This window comes from Colobus angolensis, unplaced genomic scaffold, assembly GCF_000951035.1.
Source record: "Colobus angolensis palliatus isolate OR3802 unplaced genomic scaffold, Cang.pa_1.0 Scaffold327, whole genome shotgun sequence".
Taxonomy (NCBI): domain Eukaryota; kingdom Metazoa; phylum Chordata; class Mammalia; order Primates; family Cercopithecidae; genus Colobus; species Colobus angolensis.
Window position 1 is genome coordinate 1,356,678 of NW_012116566.1, and position 19,647 is coordinate 1,376,324.

The 19,647-nt window shown below is 39.8% G+C and overlaps 1 protein-coding gene across 1 annotated transcript in view; it reads left to right on the forward strand.

Annotated features, from left to right (window-relative positions):
* The window catches only part of DNAH5 (dynein, axonemal, heavy chain 5), a 252,270-nt gene that overhangs the window by 82,777 nt on the left and 149,846 nt on the right, over positions 1-19,647 (forward strand). Inside the window, exons 30-34 of the mRNA XM_011951766.1 lie at positions 1,992-2,145; positions 10,469-10,632; positions 15,122-15,278; positions 18,153-18,365; positions 19,057-19,281. Of these exons, the coding sequence (XP_011807156.1) occupies positions 1,992-2,145; positions 10,469-10,632; positions 15,122-15,278; positions 18,153-18,365; positions 19,057-19,281 (913 nt within the window). The remainder of the gene's footprint in view (positions 1-1,991; positions 2,146-10,468; positions 10,633-15,121; positions 15,279-18,152; positions 18,366-19,056; positions 19,282-19,647) is intronic.

The following is a 19,647-nucleotide window of genomic DNA, read 5'->3' on the forward strand; positions in this document are numbered from 1 at the left end:
ACCAGCTGGGCGAGGTGGCGGGCGCCTGTAGTCCCAGCTACTCGGGAGGCTGAGGCAGGAGAATGGCGTAAACCCGGGAGGCGGAGCTTGCAGTGAACTAAGATCCGGCCACTGCACTCCAGCCCGGGCAACAGAGCAAGACTCCGTCTCCAAAAAAAAAAATTCACCCAAATCTCTGTATATTTGTGTATCAATACTTTTAATGTTGGAAATACTGTGTACTTCATGCTATTTCAAAAAATTTCTCTTATTTCAGTTTACTTGTTACACTAAAGTAATATGGGGATATAAAGTTAGACCACTAGTGATCTTGAGTTTGGACTTCTCAGGATTTGGTGAGTTTTAATGAACTTGGTTACTATTCATACCAAACCAGTATAAAGGATAGATGGACAATAATATACGCTAGGGAGACAGAAAAGATACACATATAAATATAAATTAAGTAAAAATTATCTGGTTAGGCTGGGGAAACTTTTCTTGTCAATGGCATCTAATCTACAGATAGAGTTATTGGGAGGAATATTTTTTCAATATATATTTATTGAACCTTTACTATGTGAGTGATGTACTCTTCTAGGTGCTGTGGATAGAACAACAAATAAAGGAAAGATCTCTGTTTCTATGGACCTGTATTCTAGTGAAGAGCACACAAATATTCAGAAAGATGCGTGGAATATTAAAACAATTTGGTTAACAATTAAGAATATGGAAATTAAACTTTTATGCAATAATACGACTTCAAGTCCATATTATGTAGGGCTAGAGAGAGCCATGAAGGGATAAGAAAGAGAAGAAGAAACATAAAGATAGGCTGTACAATCATTTAGGATTAAGTTTGTCTGTAAATAACAGAAACACCACATACAAAATGGCTGACATAACACTGATGCTTATATTGCTCACGTGTAAAAGAATTCTTAACGTAGATGGTTCAGGTTGGAATGGAGACTTCACCACATCATCAGGGACCCAAGTTTGGTCTGGCTCACTCATCTGTCTTTCCCAGGTGTGACCTTATTCCCCTGCTACCCATTACATCCAATGCCACTACTCAACATTTCATGTAGAAATGCAACACGCCAGAAGGAACTTAAAAAAAATCCCAATGCCAGGACCATTTCCCAGACTCATTGAATCAGAGTCTCTGTAGGTAGGACCCAGGCAGGCATCAGTAATTTTTAATGCTGGCGAGATGATTCCAGTGTTCAGCTATGAGATCATTCCAGTGTTCAGCTAAATTAAGCACTGTTGATGGGGAACTTAGTCTTCTGACTGCACATTACTGCAAAGGGAAGCCGGGAAATTCAGTAATTTAGCTGGGTAGTTATGAGCCCACATGGAAAAGCAGAAGGAGAAAAGGACATTGGGAGGCTACCCGCAGGCAGTCTGTCTTAAAGAGGAAAAGGGGAAGACAAATGATTAACTATGGAAGAGGCAGTAACCTTGCACACATGTATATCAAACACGAGTGGGTTGGACACAGGTACGTGGGAAGTTAGGAAGAGACTCAGAAAAGGGGAGGTTAATGAGAGAGTCCAGGTGTTATCATATTTGAAGACTGAATTAGTTGTCTGGTTCCCACTGATGATTCTATAAAGGCTCCATATTATATGAAAAACCAGAGACTCCATGAAATAGGCACAGAAGTTCAGTAGAGCAAATATGATTCTCATAGCCTTAGCAGCACTGAGGGTAATTATATTACCCTGGAAGCTTGGTGGAATCAAGTCTAATGCCTGACCTACTCCTTAGATTATAAATCTCCTACCCTTCTCTATACTCCGGATCAAAAGGGAAAAAGCTAGACTAACAATGCACAAAAAATGGGGATGAATTAATCACTTGGTTGCATCACTTTAAAAGCCAGCAACATAATTAAGGTTGTAAAGAAAGAGGTTAAAAATTAAGACTTTTAAAAACCTTTTTAGTTTGAAAACAACAGCACAACAAAAACCAAAACCAAATCCTAAACCTATTTCTTATTTTAGGTACAATATGCCATTCAAAGCCCAGATTCAAAAATGGGTGCAGTACCTTTCCAACTCAACAGACATCATCGAGAGCTGGATGACAGTGCAAAACCTGTGGATTTATTTAGAAGCCGTCTTTGTGGGAGGAGACATTGCCAAGCAGTTGCCCAAGGTTTCCTAATCTTCTTTATGATTTCATCATATTTTTTCAGAGAAAGATCTCAGAACGAATACCCCCTTAAATAGTGCAATAATATTCCACTTCCATTGAACCCCTTCCTTCAATATTTTGTTGTCACTGTTAATACTGTTATTCTGCAACAGGAGTGAGAAATTGTGAAAAGGAAAGGGGTGACAATCAGAGTAAAAATGCTGCAAAACTGTGGAGGTTTGATAGATAATAGACCGTTAAAAAACAAAGAATAAGTGGTTGCATAATTGATATGCTTCTTTAGATAACTTCAAGGTAGCATTTGGAACTGTAGAATTGTGGTGCAGTTATCTTGACAATGGTAGGCTAATTTGTTCTTCTACTACTGACATTTTAAAGCAATCCGTACTATACAATGTACCCAATTATATCTGTACAGTACACTTGAGGGGTGGAAATTTGCAGGAAAAATCCCCAAAACCAAAAGACCTTCTTTTCGATATGTCTAGTATATATTTATCATCAAATCATAACCTTCTTACTAGGTATATAGGTATATATGGAATATATTTTGAGATTTTTAAATGAACACTTTAACCAATTCTTAAGGATTCTTATTCAATTACCTTAAGCTGTATGCAAGATTATAACATTTTAACAATATATTTGAGTTTTAGAAGCATGATTATATTAAATGTTTTCATGACATAGGTTTCCGAACTTCTTCTTTGGTTAGTTTTCAGTTTAATTACAGATGACAGATCAAATTAGACTGCAGACCATTTATTTTGGAGGCAGTAGTGAAATGTATTCACTCACTAAATTCTACTTTATTTTTGCATGTTTTTTATCTTCTTTTTTTTAAAGGTTTTAAGTAGGAGGTTTGGATTTTTTTTTTTTTTAATCATACTTTAAGTTCTGGGATACATGTGCAGAACGTGCAGGTTTGTTACATAGGTATACATGTGCCATGGTGGTTTGCTGCACTCAGCAACCCGTCATCTACATTAGGTATTTCTCTTATTGCTATCCCTACCCTTTCCCCACATCCCCTGACAGGCCCCAGTGTGTGATGTTCCCCTCCCTGTGCCCATATGTTCTCATTGTTTAATTCCCACTTATCAGTGAGAACATGTGTTACTTGGTTTTCTGTTCCCGTGCTAGCTTGCTGAGAATGATGGTTTCCAGCTGCATCCATGTCACTGCAAAGGACATGGACTCCTTCTTTTTTATGGCTGCATAGTATTCCATGGTATATATGTGCTACATTTCCTTTATCCAGTATAACATTGGTGGGCATTTGGGTTGGTTCCAAGTCTTTCCTTTTGTGAACAGTACTGCAATAAACATATGTGTGCATGTGTCTTTATAGTAGATTGATTTATAATCCTTTGGGTATATACCCAGTAATGGGATTGCTGGGTCAAGTGGTATTTCTATTTCTAGCTCCTTGAGGAATTGCCACACTGTTTTGGCTTTTGTTGCAATTGCTTTTGGTGTTTTAGTCATTAAGTCTTTGCCCATTCCTGTGTCCTGAATGGTATTGCCTAGATTATCTTCTAGGGTTTTTAATGGTTTTAGGTCTTATGTTTAGATTTTTAATCCATCGTGAGTTAATTTTTGTATAAGGTGTAAGGAAGGAGTCCAGTTTCAGTTTTCTGCATATGGCTAGCCAGTTTTCCCAACATCATTTAATAAATAGGGAATCCTTTCCCCATTGCTTGTTTTGTTGGGTTTGTCAAAGATCAGATGGTTGTAGATGTGTGGTGTTATTTCTGAGGCTTCTGTTCTGTTCCCTTGGTCTATATGTCTGTTTTGGTACCAGTACCATGCTGTTTTGGTTACTGTAGCCTTGAAGTTTAGTTTGAAGTCAGGTAACATGATGCCTCCAGCTTTGATCTTTCTGCTTAGGATTGTCTTGGCTATATGGGTTCTTTTTTGGTTCCATATGAAATTTAAAGTAGTTTTTTTTCTAATTATTTGAAGGAAGTCAATGGTAGCTTGATGGAAATAGCATTAAATCTATAAATTACTTTGGGCAGTATAGCCATTTTTATGATACTGATTCTTCCTATCCATGAGCATGGAATGTTCTTCCATTTATTTGTGTCCTCTGTTATTCCCTTGAGCAGTGGTTTGTAGTTCTCCTTGAAGAGGTCCTTCACATCCCTTGTAAGTTGTATTTCTAGGTATTTTATTCTCTTTGTAGCCGTTGTGAATGGGAGTTCACTCATGATTTGGCTCTCTGTTTATCTGTTATTGGTTATACGAATGCTTGTGATTTTTGCACATTGATTTTGTATCATGAGACTTTGCTGAAGTTGCTCATCAGCTTTAGGAGTTTTTAGGCTGAGACGATGGGGTTTTCTAAATATACAATCATGTCATCTGCAAAAAGAGATAATTTGACTTCCTTTTTTCCTAGTTGAATACGTTTATTTCTTTCTGTTGCCTGATTGCCCTGGCCAGAACTTCCAATACTATGTTGAATAGGAGTGGTGAGAGAGGGCATCCTCGTCTTGTGCCGGTTTTCAAAAGGAATGCTTCTGGCTGTTGCCTATTCAGTATGATATTGGCTGTGGATTTGTCATTAATAGCTCTTATTATTTTGAGATACGTTCCATCAATACCTAGTTTATTGAGAGTTTTTAGCATGAAGCGGTGTTCAATTTTATCGAAGGCCTTTTCTGCATCTATTGAGATAATCATGTGGTTTTTTCATTGGTTCTGTTTATGTGATGGATTATGTTTATTGATTTGCATATGTTGAACCAGCCTTGCATCCCAGGGATGAAGTTGACTTCATCGTGGTGGATACGCTTTTTAATGTGCTTTTTGATTCAGTTTGCCTGTATTCTATTGAGGACTTTTGCATTGATGTTCATCAGAGATATTGGCCTGAAATTTTCTTTTTTTATTGTGTCTCTGCCAGGTTTTGGTATCAGGATGATGCTGGCCTCATAAAATGAGTTAGGGAGGAGTCCCTCTTTTTCTACGGTTTGGAGTAGTTTTAAGAGGAATGGTACCAGCTGCTCTTTGAACCTCTGGTAGAATTTCTAGAAGAAACTTACCCATTTCTTCTAGATTTTTCTAGTTTATTTGCGTAGAGGTGTTTATAGTATTCTCTGATGGTAGTTTGTATTTCTGTGGAATCAGTGGTGATATTCCCTTTATCATTTTTTATTGTGTCTATTTGATTCTTCTCCCTTTTCTTCTTTAGTAGTCTGGCTAGCAGTCTGTTTTGTTGATCTTTTCAAAAAACCGGTTCCTGAATTCATTGATTTTTTTGAAGGGTTTTTCATGGCTCTATCTCCTTCAGTTCTGCTCTGATGTTAGTTATTTCTTGTCTTCTGCAAGCTTTTGGATTTGTTTGCTCTTGATTCTCTAGTTCTTTTAATTGTGATGTTAATGTGTCAATTTTAAATCTTTCCCACTTTCTCCTGTGGGCATTTAGTGCTATAAATTTCCCTCTAAACAGTGCTTTAGCTGTGTCCCAGAAATTCTCGTATGCTGTGTCTTTGTTCTCATTGGTTTCAAAGAACTTATTTATTTCTGCCTTAATTTCGTTATTTACCCAGTAGTCTTTCAGGAGCAGGTTGTTCAGTTTCCATGTAGTTGTGCGATTTTGAGTGAGTTTCTTAATCCTGAGTTCTAACTTGATTGCACTGTGGTCTGAGACTGTTTTCTATGATTTCTGTTCTTTTGCATTTGCTGAGGAGTGTTTTACTTCCAATTATGTGGTCGATATAAGAATAAGTATGATGCAATGTTGAGAAGAATGTATATTCTGTTGATTTGGGGTGGAGAGTTCTGTAGATGTCTATTAGGTCTGCTTGGTCCAGAGCTGAGTTCAAGTCCTGAATATCCTTGTTAATTATCTCATTCATCTGTCTAATATTGAGAGTGTGGTGTTAAAGTCTCCCACTGTTGAAGAGTATGGGTACTAAAATGTAAGATTTATGATGAAAATCTAAGTGGAGTGGCTCTTGTTAGTTTACTTTTCATATTGAGTGATGCATGAGGTAGGCGTTCAGAGTAATATTCTGCATCATAGTGAGAGAGAAGCATTTTTAATTTTACTTAAAATTAAATTAAATGTAATTAAATTACTAGTGAATCATTTTACTAATTGTACTTTTATGCTATAAAATACAGTACATTTGAAAATTTTTAGATTATGTGTAAGCTTAATTTTGTGATTAAACATTTCTTTAACATGTTAAAAAAAAGGCTCCTACTATTATTGTGTGAGATTCTAAGTCTCTTTGTAGGTCTCTAAGAATTTGCTTTATGAACCTGGGTGCTCCTGTATCAGGTGCATATATATTTAGGATAGTTAGCTCTTTTCATTGCATTGATCCCTTTACCATTATGTAATGCCCTTCTTTGTCTTTTTTGATCTTTGTTGGTTTAAATCTGTTATATCAGAGAGTAGGATTGCAACCTCTGCTTTTTTTTGCTTTCCATTTGCTTGGTAAATATTCTTCCATCCCTTTATTCTGAGCTTGTGTGTGTCTTTGCATGTGAGATGGGTCTTCTCAATGTAGCACACTGATGAATCTTGACTCTATTAAATTTGCCGGTCTGTGTCTTTTAATTGGGGCATTTAGCCCGTTTACATTTAAGGTTAATATTTTTATGTATGAATTTGATCCTGTCATTATGATGCTAGCTAGTTATTTTGTCCATTAGTTGATGCAGTTTCTTCATAATATCAATGTTACATTTTGGTTTGTTTTTGCAGTGGCTGGTACTGGTTTTTCCTTTCCATATTTAGTGCTTCCTTCAGGAGCTCTTGTAGGGCAGGCCTATTGGTGACAAAATCCCTCATCACTTGCTTGTCTGTAAAGGATTTTATTTCTCCTTTGCTTATGAAGCTTAGTTTGGTTGGATATGAAATTCTGGGCTGAAAATTCTTTTAAGAATGTTGAATATTGGTCTCTACTCTCTTATGGCTTGTAGGGTTTTTGCAGAGAGATCTGCTATTAATCTGATGGGCTTCCCTTTGTGGGTAACCCGATCTGTCTTTCTGGCTGCCTTTAACATTTTTTCCTTCATTTCAACCTTGGTGAATCTGACAATTATGTGTTTTGGGGTGGCTCTTCTTGAGGAGAATCTTCATGGTGTTCTCTGTATTTCCTGAATTTGAATGTTGGCCTGTCTTGCTAGGTTGGGGACGTTCTCCTGGATAACATCCTGAAGATTGTTTTTTAACGTGGATCCATTCTCCCCGTCACTTTTAGGTACACCAATCAAACGTAGGTTTGGTCTTTTCACATAGTCTCATATTTCTTGGAGGCTTTGTTCATTCCTTTTCATTATTTTTTCTCTAATCTTATCTTCACGCTTTATTTCATTATGTTGATCTTCATTCTCTGATATCCTTTCTTCTGCTTGGTTGATTTGGGTATTGATACTTGTGTATGCTTCACAAAGTTCTTGTGCTGTGTTTTTCAGCTCCGTCAGGTCATTTATATTCTTCTCTAAATTGGTTATTCTAGTTAGCAATTTCTCTAACTTTTATAAAGGTTCTTAGCTTACTTATGTTGGGTTAGAACATGCTCTTTTAGCTTGGAGGAGTTTGTTATCATCCACCTTCTGAAGCCCACTTCTGTCAATTCGTCAAACTCATTCTCTGTCCAGTTTTGTTCCCTTGCTGGTGAGAAGTTGTTTTCCTTTGGAGGAGAAGAGGCATTCTGGTTTTGGAATTTTCAGCCTTTTTGTGCTGGTTTTTCCTCATCTTCATGGATTTATCTACCATTGGTTTTTGCTGTTGGTGACCTTCAGATGGAGTGTTTGTTTGGTTGTCATTTTTGTTGATGTTGATGTTATTGCTTCCTGTTTGTTAGTTTTCCTTCTAACAGACAGGCCCCTCTTCTCCAGGTTTTCTGGAGTTTGCTGGGGGTCCATTCCAGACCCTCTTTGCCTGGGCATCACCAGCAGAGGCTGCAGAACAGCAAAGATTGCTGTCTGCTCCTTCCTCTGGAAGCTTTGTCTGAGAGGGACACCTGCCAGATGCCAGCTGAAGCTCTCATGTATGAGATGTCTGTTGGCCCCTGCTGGGAAGTGTCTCCCTGTCAAGAAGCATGGGGTCAGGGGCCCACTTGAGGAGGCAGTCTGTCCCTTAGCAGAGCTCGAGCCCTGTGCTGGGAGATCTGCTGCTCTCCAGAGCTGGCAGGCAGGAACGTTTAAGTCTTCTGTAGCTGCACCCCACAGCTGCCCCGTCCCCCAGTTTCTCTGTCCCAGGGAGATGAGAGTTTTATCTATAAGTGCCTGACTGGGGTTGCTGCCTTTTTTTCAGAGATGCCCTGCACAGAGAGGAGGAATCTAGAGAGGCAGTCTGGCTACAGCAGCTGTGTGGTGTTGTGGTGGGCTCTGCCCAGTCTGAACTTCTTTGTGACTTTGTTTACACTGTGAGGGAAAAACTACCTACTCAAGCCTCAGTAGTGGTGGACCCCCATACCCCCACCAAGCTCAAGCATTCCAGGTTGACTTCAGACTGCTGTGCTGTGAGAATTTCAAGCCAGTGGATCTTATCTTGCTGGGTTCGTGGGGATGGCATTCACTGAGCAAGACCACTTGGTTCCCTGGCTTCAGCCCCCTTTCCAGGGGAGTGAACAGTTCTGCCTCACTGGCGTTTCAGGTGCCACTGGGGTATGAAAAAAATGGCTGGATGTGATGGCTCACACCTGTAATCCCAGCACTTTGGGAGGCCAAGGCAGGTGGATTACCTGAGGTCGGGAGTTCGAGACCAGCCTGTCCAACGTGGAGAAACTCTGTCTCTACTAAAAATACAAAATTAGCTGGGTGTGGTGGCACATGCCTGTAATCCCAGCTACTCGGGAGGTTGAGGCATGAGAATCGCTTGAACCCAGGAGGCGGAGGTTGCAGTAAGCTGAGATTGTACCATTGCACTCCACCCTGGGCAAAAAGAGCGAAACTCTATGTAAAAAAAAATAAAAAACAAAACTGCAGCTAGCTCAGTGTCTGCCCAAACGGCCACTCAGTTTTGTGCTTGAAACCCAGGGCCCTTGTGGTGTAGGCACCCAAGGGAATCTCCCGGTCTGCGGATTGTAAAGACCATGGGAAAAGCATAGTAACTGGGCTGGATAGCAGTGTCCCTCATGGCATGGTACCTCATGGTTTCTCTTGGCTGTGGTGGGGAGTTCCCCAAACCCTTGCACTTCCTGGGTGAGGCAGTGCCCCACCCTGCTTCTTCTTGCCCTCCGTGGGCTGCATCCACTATCTAACCAGTCCCAATGAGATGAGCCAGGTACCTCAGTTGGAAATGCAGAAATCACTGCCTTCTGCGTTGATCTCGCTGGGAGCTGCAGGGTGGAGCAATTCCTATTTGGCCATCATGCCCAGGATTCCCATGTTTTTCTTTTTAATGAGTGAAGAAGAATCTAAAATTGGACTTAGAAATTTTCATGTAGAATATTTAAGGTGCTAGGTGTAGTTTCTTCCTTTCGTATTTGATAGTATATACTCATTGGTACATACAGAAAGCTTTAAAGAAGAAATTGAAAATTTGGGGCTGGGTGCGGTGGCTCATGCTTGTAGTCCCAGCACTTTGGGAGGCTGAAGTTGGAAGACTGCTTGAGCCCAGGAGTTCAAGACCAGCCTGGCCAATATGATGAAACCTTGTTTCTATAAAAAAAAAAAAAATTAACTAGGCATGGTGGCACATGCCTGTAGTCCCAGATACTGGAGAGGCTGAGGTAGGAGAATCGCTTGTGCCCAGGAAATCAAGGCTGCAGTAAGCTGTGATTGAGCACCTGTACTCCAGCCTGGACAACAGAGTGAGACCCTGTCTTAAAAAAAAAAGAAGAAAACTTATATGATTCCTGCCCTCTCAAGATAATCTATGCATTTGCCATTAAATTTTTTTTACAATATTCCAGTTATACTGGAATTAATTTTGTATCTTTATTTTTAAATACTTTTTCTACGTAAACAAACAATCCAGTGCTCAATATAGAAAATTGAGCACTAAAAATAGGAAATGTACTTCATTTAGAGATAACCCCTGAAAAGAAAGGTGTGTCCTTTCTTTTCATATTTTCTTGAATTGTATTATTACTTTTGTATCCATTTCTTGTTTTAACTTAACATAATGGGAGTCCCAAGGTTGAGCTAAGGATGCTTACTTAATACAGGGGATGATACGGCACAGAAAGCCCAATACGAACTTCAATAAAATGTGTATGACATTAGGCGTATATTGCTTGGCTATCTGGACCGGTTAAAACTCTAGCATCAACTGGAGGAATGTGAGATGCTCTGTCTTTGAGATCACAGATGTGTCCAGATCTAAGTGTGCTTTGTTACCTTGTTCTCATAGGAAGCCAAGCGCTTTTCTAACATAGATAAATCTTGGGTGAAGATCATGACTCGGGCACATGAAGTGCCCAGTGTAGTTCAGTGCTGTGTTGGAGATGAGACCCTGGGGCAGCTGTTACCGCACTTGCTGGACCAGTTGGAAATATGCCAGAAATCCCTTACTGGGTAAGTTCCCTGGCTCTTTGAAAGCTCTCAGTATCCTTGAGACAAAAGGATACAGGGAGACTAGATAGCATTAGCCAAATTTGTTTTCTTTTGCTAAGGCTTAATTCATGTATAAAGCTGTTGCACGGATGAAACTGTTATTTTGAAGCCTTATATTCTCATCAAACACTTGCTAGATTTGTCCTGATGTTGGACTCATAGGACTTAAGGTTGCTTCTATCACTGGGATAAGACTGTATAAACATTCTCATACAGTGCCTGCTTTTAAAAATTAATACACCCGTTTTTCTGATATTCTTCTTGGATAAACATCTATAGAACCAACATATTTTATTATGCTCATTATATGACACAGTGTTTCGTATATACATGCAATCAGGATTATATTAAAAAGTATCTAATATAACATCTATCTACACACACATTTATGCGTATGGAGGCTTGGTGAATTCCAAGAGTCATTAAGTTTTTTTGTTTGTTTTTTTTTTCCCTTGGTTAATCATGATAAAATAATGTAAGTAGAAATATGTTACATAGTAATATGCTAAGTGTACATTGACAAGGAAGTTAAACTCAAGCACCTGAGCATTTAATTTAAATAATGATGTCTCCTTGGCCCACTCTGGGAGACAGTTGATCTTTCCCCATGAATTCATCCTGATGGCCTCATGACCTGTAATAGTGTCCTGTGAATAGCCAGCTTGTCCTGTGCACTGCAGGACTCAGCTCATTGAAGCCAGGCTGCCCTCGTAGTCACGGGTGATGGCTAAAATACTGGGCTTCAGATGGTGCTTTGGCAGGATCTCGATGAAATCGATAGTTTATTAAAGTTGAACAAAAAAAGCGACTATACTAAAAATGGAAAAAAGACCTGTATGGGGGTACTTGTAAGCAATATGGATTACTTATTTATTCTTGGCTGACCAGAAAAACTTTTGAGACGGCTGCTGAAAAATAACCATGCAATGAGAAAGTTAAGGTCAAAGGAAAAAAACGGCTAATAAGCTCAGAGGGTAAAATTGGTGCAGAGAAAAACTACAAATGGACCTTGGATTTAGAGAGCAAAGATCCTTCCTAGGGCCCAAGGTAAACGGTGACAAATGATAGGTTCATAAGATTCATAGAATAAAAGTTACCTGGGGAGACATTATGTTTCCTTGTCCTCAAATTGATAATTTGGACAAATTTCTATTGTGTATCCTTTTAAAAGGGAACCCAGAGCAGAAGCTTCATCTACTTTCTTATCACAGCATGAGTCAAACATGAGCCTCTCTAATGGAATGGCTTCATCCAGGGAGCTAAGGGAATGGAATCACTGCATACACTTTCATGAATCCTCCGTGAATATCACTTTCATATCCATGTTGGTGGAAGGTATCGGGCAGCATAAGACGTGAGAGATGTAAACCCTGACAAGAATGCAGAGGACAGGCAGTCTGCACTGCTGGTTAAGGACAAATTCATAGGCGTCAGCATACAGCTGGCGAGATGTGGAAGTTGGTGGACTTTTAGGAAAGTTGAAGAGTCTAAACAAAACCATGCTTACATGGATGTCCACCCCACTACCTTGAAGCTAGAGGTAGGGCCAAAATTTTCTGTAGCAAATATTTGCAAGTTTACTCTAATTTAGGTGATGAGTGTTTCAAAGGCCTGTGCTATAGAGCAGAGGTCCTCAAACCTTGGAACCAGTCCGTGGCCTGTTAGGAACAGGGCTGCACAGCAGAAGGTGAGTAGCAGGTGAGTGAGCGAAGGTTCATCTGTATTTACAACTGCTCCTCATCACTCTCAATATCACCTGAGCTCTGCCTCCTGTGAGATCAGCAGCAACATGACAGTCTCATAGTAGTGCAAACCCTATTGTGAACTGTGCATGTGAGGGATCTAGGTTGCGCACTCCTTATGAGAATCTAATGCCTGATGATTTGTCACTGTTTCCCATCATCTCCAAATGGGACCATCTAGTTGCAGGAAAACAAGGTGAGGTCTCTCACTGACTCTGTGGTGAGTTGTGTAATTATTTTTACCATGTAATAATAATAGAAACTTTAGTGCACAATAATAATAGAAATAAAGTACACAGTAAATATACTGCACTTGGATCATCCTGAAACCACCACACCCCAGATCTGTAGAAAAATTGAAAAATTGTCTTCCATGAAATTGGTCCCTGGTGGCGCAAAGGTTGAGGACTGCTGCTGTAGAGTTATCACCATACACCTAAAGAGGCTTTTTAAACACCATGGCTGTAGCCAACACCCATGTCAGTAAAGTACCCTTTAAATGTTCACTTCAAAGCAAAACCATTTGCAAGTAATTCTTCTAACATAAAGGTTTAGAAAAATGGAGTCTTAGGGATTAATGAGTTGATCTCCTTTATAAAATTATTAGATCAAGTCAAGTAACTGTTGAAGGACAAAAAGGTTGTTTTCTAATGATTGATGCTGCACTATTCCATTTAGCCTAATAATTATTTAGCATGACCAGATGTGGTTCAGGCACCACTGACGGTTCTTGGATATAGACCCAGCATGAGTGCTATGTGCCTAACACCAGGATCAGGTCAGAGAGAACGAGGAAAGGGTTTCTGAAAGTTTCCCTGCTCTGGGGGTTCTTCAACATGGAAGGACTGAGGGGCAGGGATGACTAAAATATCATGCAGGTTCAGTCACCACTTGCTGAGGAACTGTCTTCTGGACTACCTACAGCTGAGTTTATTACTTTTCTCTCCCTTCCTCATCTTCCATCCACCCCCACAGACAGACAGACAGACACACACACACACACACACACACGCACACATGCACACATGCACAACCCCCCCTCTATTTTTTTTCTCTTTTTTATCCTTTCTTTTTCCTATGAACATATTGTACTCTATCACCCAACATTTGGGCATTATTTTATAACCACGCAGAGAAAATGTCTACTCTAAAATTGTTCACACTTTTTAAATGTTTTTATTTATTTTATTTATTTATTTTTTACTAAGCTTTCCCTTTTGATTCTGTTACCAAGAAGAGGTTATGAGCAACATTTGTAAGCCTCGGATAAACATTTGAGAAACCGTATTTATACAAAAACGACACCCTCCCAGGCTGTCGAGGATCAGCATGGACAGGAATGGTCTTCACACAGATCAGATCGTAATTTGAGTTGGGGTAATTGGACTGTGTCCGTGAATATAAGGTATCTTCTCTATACCGTCACAGGAGTTTGGCTGTCAACAACAAACACTGGGGTCTACTCAAGGGTGGAGGTGGCAGGAGGGTGAGGATTGGAAAACTACCTATCAAGTACTATGCTTATTACCCGGGTGATGAAATAATCTGTATACCAACCTCCCGACATACAGTTTACCTCTATAACAAACCTGCACAGGTACCCCTGAACCTAAAATAAAAGTTGAGGCCAGGTGTGATGGCTCATTCCTGTAATCTCAACACTTTGGGAGGTTGAGGCGGGTGGATCATTTGAAGTCATGAGTTCGAGACCAGCCTTGGCTAACATGGTGAAACCCCATGTCTACTAAAAAAAAAAATGAAAAAAGAAAAAAAAATCAGCCGAGCGTGGTGGCACAAGCCTGTAGTTGCAGCCACTTTGGAGGCTGAAGCAGGAGAATCACTCGAACCCGGGAAGTGGAGGTTGCAGTGAGCCAAGGTCATGCCACTGCACTGCAGCCTGGGTGAAAGAGTGAGACTCTGTCTCAAATAAAAAAGTCGAAAAAGGGCTAAAATGAATAATAATACAAGTGATAAGGGAAGAGCAAAAATTAAAAAAGAAAACAGCTGGTAAAGTTTCAAAAAGAAGTACAATTAAAATAATCGTAACAAAATATGCTAGAAAATGAAGATAGAGAGCTATAGTTAAGAAAACAACAGAATACACATATCCGTAACATCAGGAATGACCATAACAGAAAGCAAATATAGAAACAAAAGCCTGCCTAAAAGCAGGTCAGCGATCGGAACATTCAGTGAACTTTGGAAACTCCTGGAGGCAGAGACGAGTGCCACAGCTTTTCCATGGAGCTCGTCACAGCTGGGTTTTGCTTCTGCTTGGATGATGAATTCATTGGATTCTCTTTTAAGTTACAATTTCAAGTATTGTAGGGCACCTTTAGATGACACAGTGCTGGGCTTGGAAAGCCAACCCCAAACCCAAAACCAAAACCTGCCTGGGTGTGTTTTTATCTTACTCTTCACATAGAATGTACAAGATTTTCCAGACTGTGCAACAGGTGTACATTATACTTGTGAAAAAGGAGGGAATTCTGCCACCAATTTTGGGAAAAAATTATTTCTCCATCAGAATATGGAATGTTATTTGACAAAATTCTTAAAAAATCGAAAAATGGTTGAGAAGTCATGTGGGAAAATCAGATTGTTACAAGTCACACAATCTTCCCCCCTTTTCCCATCCAGGTTAATTTATTCTTTGAATGATAAGCTTTGTGTGGTTATAAAGGTTTATGTTTTTCCTCTCCTCGCAGGTACTTGGAGAAAAAGCGACTGTGCTTTCCTCGGTTTTTCTTCGTCTCAGATCCTGCCCTTCTAGAGATTCTGGGGCAGGCATCGGACTCCCACACTATACAGGCCCATTTGCTGAACGTGTTTGACAACATTAAATCTGTCAAGTTCCATGACAAGGTTCGCCTAATTCTAACGGCAGGCCAACAATCACTGTACCTTAGAACCTCAACTGTCTTTAAGTAGCTCTTTGAAAACGGGTTTATAACAAGGGTTGCCTCCAGTTCATTAGCTCTTGGCCAGTGACTAAAAACAAATCATGGGGCCCAATTTACCTTCAGAACTGTATAATTTCTTATTATCCAAAGTGTAGATTCAAATTACAAAAATGCTAGTTTAGGATTAAGAATGCATTTTATGTAGCATTCATGGTTTTACACACTGAGTTAACTAGTCAGAAATCCAACAAGATAAAAAACCAGCTGTTCACAAAATAACATCTTAACTGAACAGACTTGTCCTTATGATTTAATTGTTTTAATCTGGTTTCAGCATACTTTATTCAAATTTTTTTTTTTTTTTTTTTTTTTTTTTTTTTTTTTTTTAACATACAGACACCCAACTGGGCTAGTATCATTTCGCTGAGAATCATGAAGCTGCATGAGGTCATTTAACTTGATGGAGACCACACCTGCACAGCTGCTGAAATGTATTGTCTAATCCATCCCTCCACCCAAATTCCCTAGGAAAGTGACTCTTCTTGTTAGCTGTTATATTCAGTTTCCCTCTGGTGCATCACACAAAACCCTAGTAACATTCATTTCTTTAGCCTAGCATGCATTGTTACATTTATTGAGCAACTACCATGTTCCAGATGTCATGCTTAACACTGGGAATACACTAGCCTTCCGTGAACTTGTGCTCGGGTCGGGGAGACAGGGAAGTAAACAAGTAGCCTTCGGAGTGCAGTTAGGGCAGTGTGAGAGCCATTCCATTCGAAGCAATTAAAAGCCACTTGTTAAGGTCAAGCTCATTGCTATCTGCTAGACATGATGCTGGCCTGGGGTTCCCAGGAAGAATATATTGTGATCAACAGTGAAGTCAGTTTTATGGAGTATAACACTTCAGAGAAATTGGGCAATTAAATTGCTGATAATTTTGGACTTCAATTATTATTATTGTGCTTCATTAAGCACAGAGATCATGAGAATGCCCATCAGGGAGCCCTAACCTGGGTGTATGGGGGTGTCAGGGAAGGCTTTCTGCAGGAGAAGGTAAATTCGCACTGATGTTTTAAAGGTAAATGGAATATAACCTTGCAGGTGAAGGGAAGTGTGGTCAGGTCAGAAGAAGAGCATGTGCGAGGGAGTTGTGGGCGCCCGGAGGTGTGGGAAGCCTAGGATGTCAGCAGTGTGAGTGTGTGAGGCAGTGTATTAGTTTCCTAGGGCTGCTGTGGCTTCAAACAACAGAAATGTATTCTCTCAAAGTTCTGGAGGCTAGAGGTGACTGCATCTTAAATTGATCACATCTGCAAAGACGCTATTCCCAAATAATGTCACATTCACAGGTGTCCGGGCTTAGGACTTCAGTATATTTTTTTGAGAGACACAATTGAGCCCACAACAGGGAGCCATGAGCAAAGAGAGAAGGGGGGATGGGCAAGATTCCAAAGGCCAAGCGCGTCACATGATGGAATTCTGCTTCATCCCGAAAAGCCATGGGAGGCATTTAAGCAGGACAGTGACCTGATCTGTGTTTCAGAAACATTCTCTGGTGCAGTGTAGGAGGCAGAATGAAAGGGGGCAAGGAAATCAATGTAAGAAGCCATTGCAAAATCGGGATAAAAAAGGCTGAACAGCTGTAACAAGGCTTTGTTAGAGGGGACAGAGAGGAAGGAAAACAGGATGGATTTTAATGGTTCAAAAATCAATGTTTCTTGTTGTTTTATTGGGTGTGTGGGTTGAAAGAAGGGACTTAATTCATCAGAAAAATCTTCCTGATGTTTTGCTTAAATCCTCTGCCACAGCACTAGGACATCATGGTCCAAGAGCAAAGCTTCTCACTGTCTCAAGTTGTATGGAAGATAATTTAAGTATCTTTCAGTATCTTATTTACCGTGTGGCTTCCTTTTATTAGTTAAATGCCCACAGACTTTTAGCCTTTGTTCTTAGCAGTTGCTTCTTAAGATCGTGTTGCTTTTGTTTTTTGTTGCTCCTGCCATAAGGTTTCTACAATCAGGGGCAGATTTTGTTTGTGTGGGTGCTAAATCTTGTAAAATTATAAATACAAATTCATATTCAGGGCCTTGGAAACGGTCTGTGTAAGGGAGGGGCCCTGAAACTGAAGCCCCAGTAGCTTTTTGGTAGATCACTTCTGTCTACAGCTAAGGAGGACTTAGTATAACATTTTAGATTTTAGAAGCCTCATTTCATTTGGGAAACTTTAGAGATTTTTAAAATCATCATATTTGTATTAAATATTTCTTTTAGAAAATAAGTTTTCCCCCTTCCAGTATAGTTTATTTAGAATTGATTTCTTTCTCTCTCTCTCTCTTTCTTTCTTTCTCTCTTTCTTTCTTGAGACGGAGTCTCGCTGTTGTCCCCCAGCCTGGAGTGCAATGGCACGGTCTCGATTCACTGCAACCTCTGCCTCCTGGGTTAAAGCGATTCTCCTGCCTCAGCCTCTCAAATAGCTGGGATTACAGGCACCCCACCACCATGCCCAGCTAATTTTTGTATTTTTAGTAGAGCCGGGGTTTCACCTCATTGCCCAGGCTGGTCTTGAACTCCGGACCTCAGGTGATCCACCTGGCACAGCCTCCCAAAGTGCTGGGATTACAGGCGTGAGCCACTGTGCTCAGCCTGGAATTGATTTTGTATTGCCTTTTAGATTTCATGGCTTTTTTAAAAAAATTGTTTTTAAGTAGTTTATATTTGGCTTTTACAGTATTTTATAATCTGTAGCTTTAACTTTCTATGGGAAGGACAAGTCAAAGTCAAGAATTAGTTTTTACTTTTTATATGACTATAGCTTTTTTGTTTGTTTCTAACATAGATCTATGATCGAATTCTGTCAATTTCCTCTCGAGAGGGTGAGACGATTGAATTGAATAAACCTGTCATGGCAGAGGGCAATGTGGAAGTTTGGCTTAATTCTCTTTTGGAAGAATCTCAGTCCTCATTGCATCTTGTGATTCGCCAGGCAGCTGCAAATATTCAAGAAACAGGTTTCCAACTAATTGAATTTCTTTCATCCTTCCCTGCTCAGGTCAGTGTATTGAAACTGGAAAGTATGTTTTGTAAAATAGTCATTTTAAATCTCAGACATTACCTATTGTAAGCTTCACAAACGGCTGTAATTTAACTCTAGACCAGTATTAAGATTTTCATAAGGACCCATTAAATATACTTAACCTTAAAGATTTTTAACTACAGATTATATGGTCATATATCTATAGACTTAAACGTGTATTTGGGTTATAGATATATTTGATGTATTGTCTTTAACTTAAAACAGTTTTCTTCCTACTCAATCTTTTGATGTAACAATGTAGAAAAAATCATGAAAATGTACTGATTGAACACTTTACTAAAAAACTGAAAAATAGATTTCAGCATTAAAATACAGGAAACAATGTTTTCTTCGTTACTGTGATTAATAAAAATTTGGTGAGCATCTGCTCTGTCTCAGCATTATGCTAGTTTGGGTAAAGCAAGTTTCAGACATTCTTTGCCTGCAAGCAACTTAAAATCTATCTAGGGAGAAATGTGACTTCAACATAAATGACTTAAAATGATAAGAAATAGAATTTCCATAGGTTATGAAAAAAGGTATCAAAGTTGATGTAATCATGGCTTTACACTTGCGTAAGAATCATAACTATTGATCACGTTGTAATGTCTGTTTAAATACATAAATATGCCATACAAATTCATAAAGCCTTTTTTATTTCCATAAGGTTGGATTATTAGGAATTCAGATGATATGGACACGGGATTCAGAAGAAGCCCTTAGAAATGCCAAGTTTGATAAAAAAATCATGCAGAAAACTAATGAGACTTTCCTGGAGCTACTCAATACACTGATAGACATCACCACGAGGGATCTGAGTTCCAGGGAACGAGTGAAATATGAGACTCTGATTACTATTCATGTGCACCAAAGGGATATCTTTGATGACCTGGTAAATTCTTTATAAATGCTGTGGCATGTAGAGAAAAACAAATTCCAGGCCGGGCGCGGTGGCTCAAGCCTGTAATCCCAGCACTTTGGGAGGCCGAGACGGGCGGATCACGAGGTCAGCAGATCGAGACCATCCTGGCTAACACGGTGAAACCCCCGTCTCTACTAAAAAATACAAAAAACTAGCCAGGCAAGGTGGCGGCGCCTGTAATCCCAGCTACCCGGGAGGCTGAGGCAGGAGAATGGTGTAAACCCGGGAGGCGGAGCTTGCTGTGAGCTGAGATCGGGAGGCGGAGCTTGCTGTGAGCTGAGATCCGGCCACTGCACTTCAGCCCGGGCGACAGAGCGAGACTCCGTCTCAAAAAAA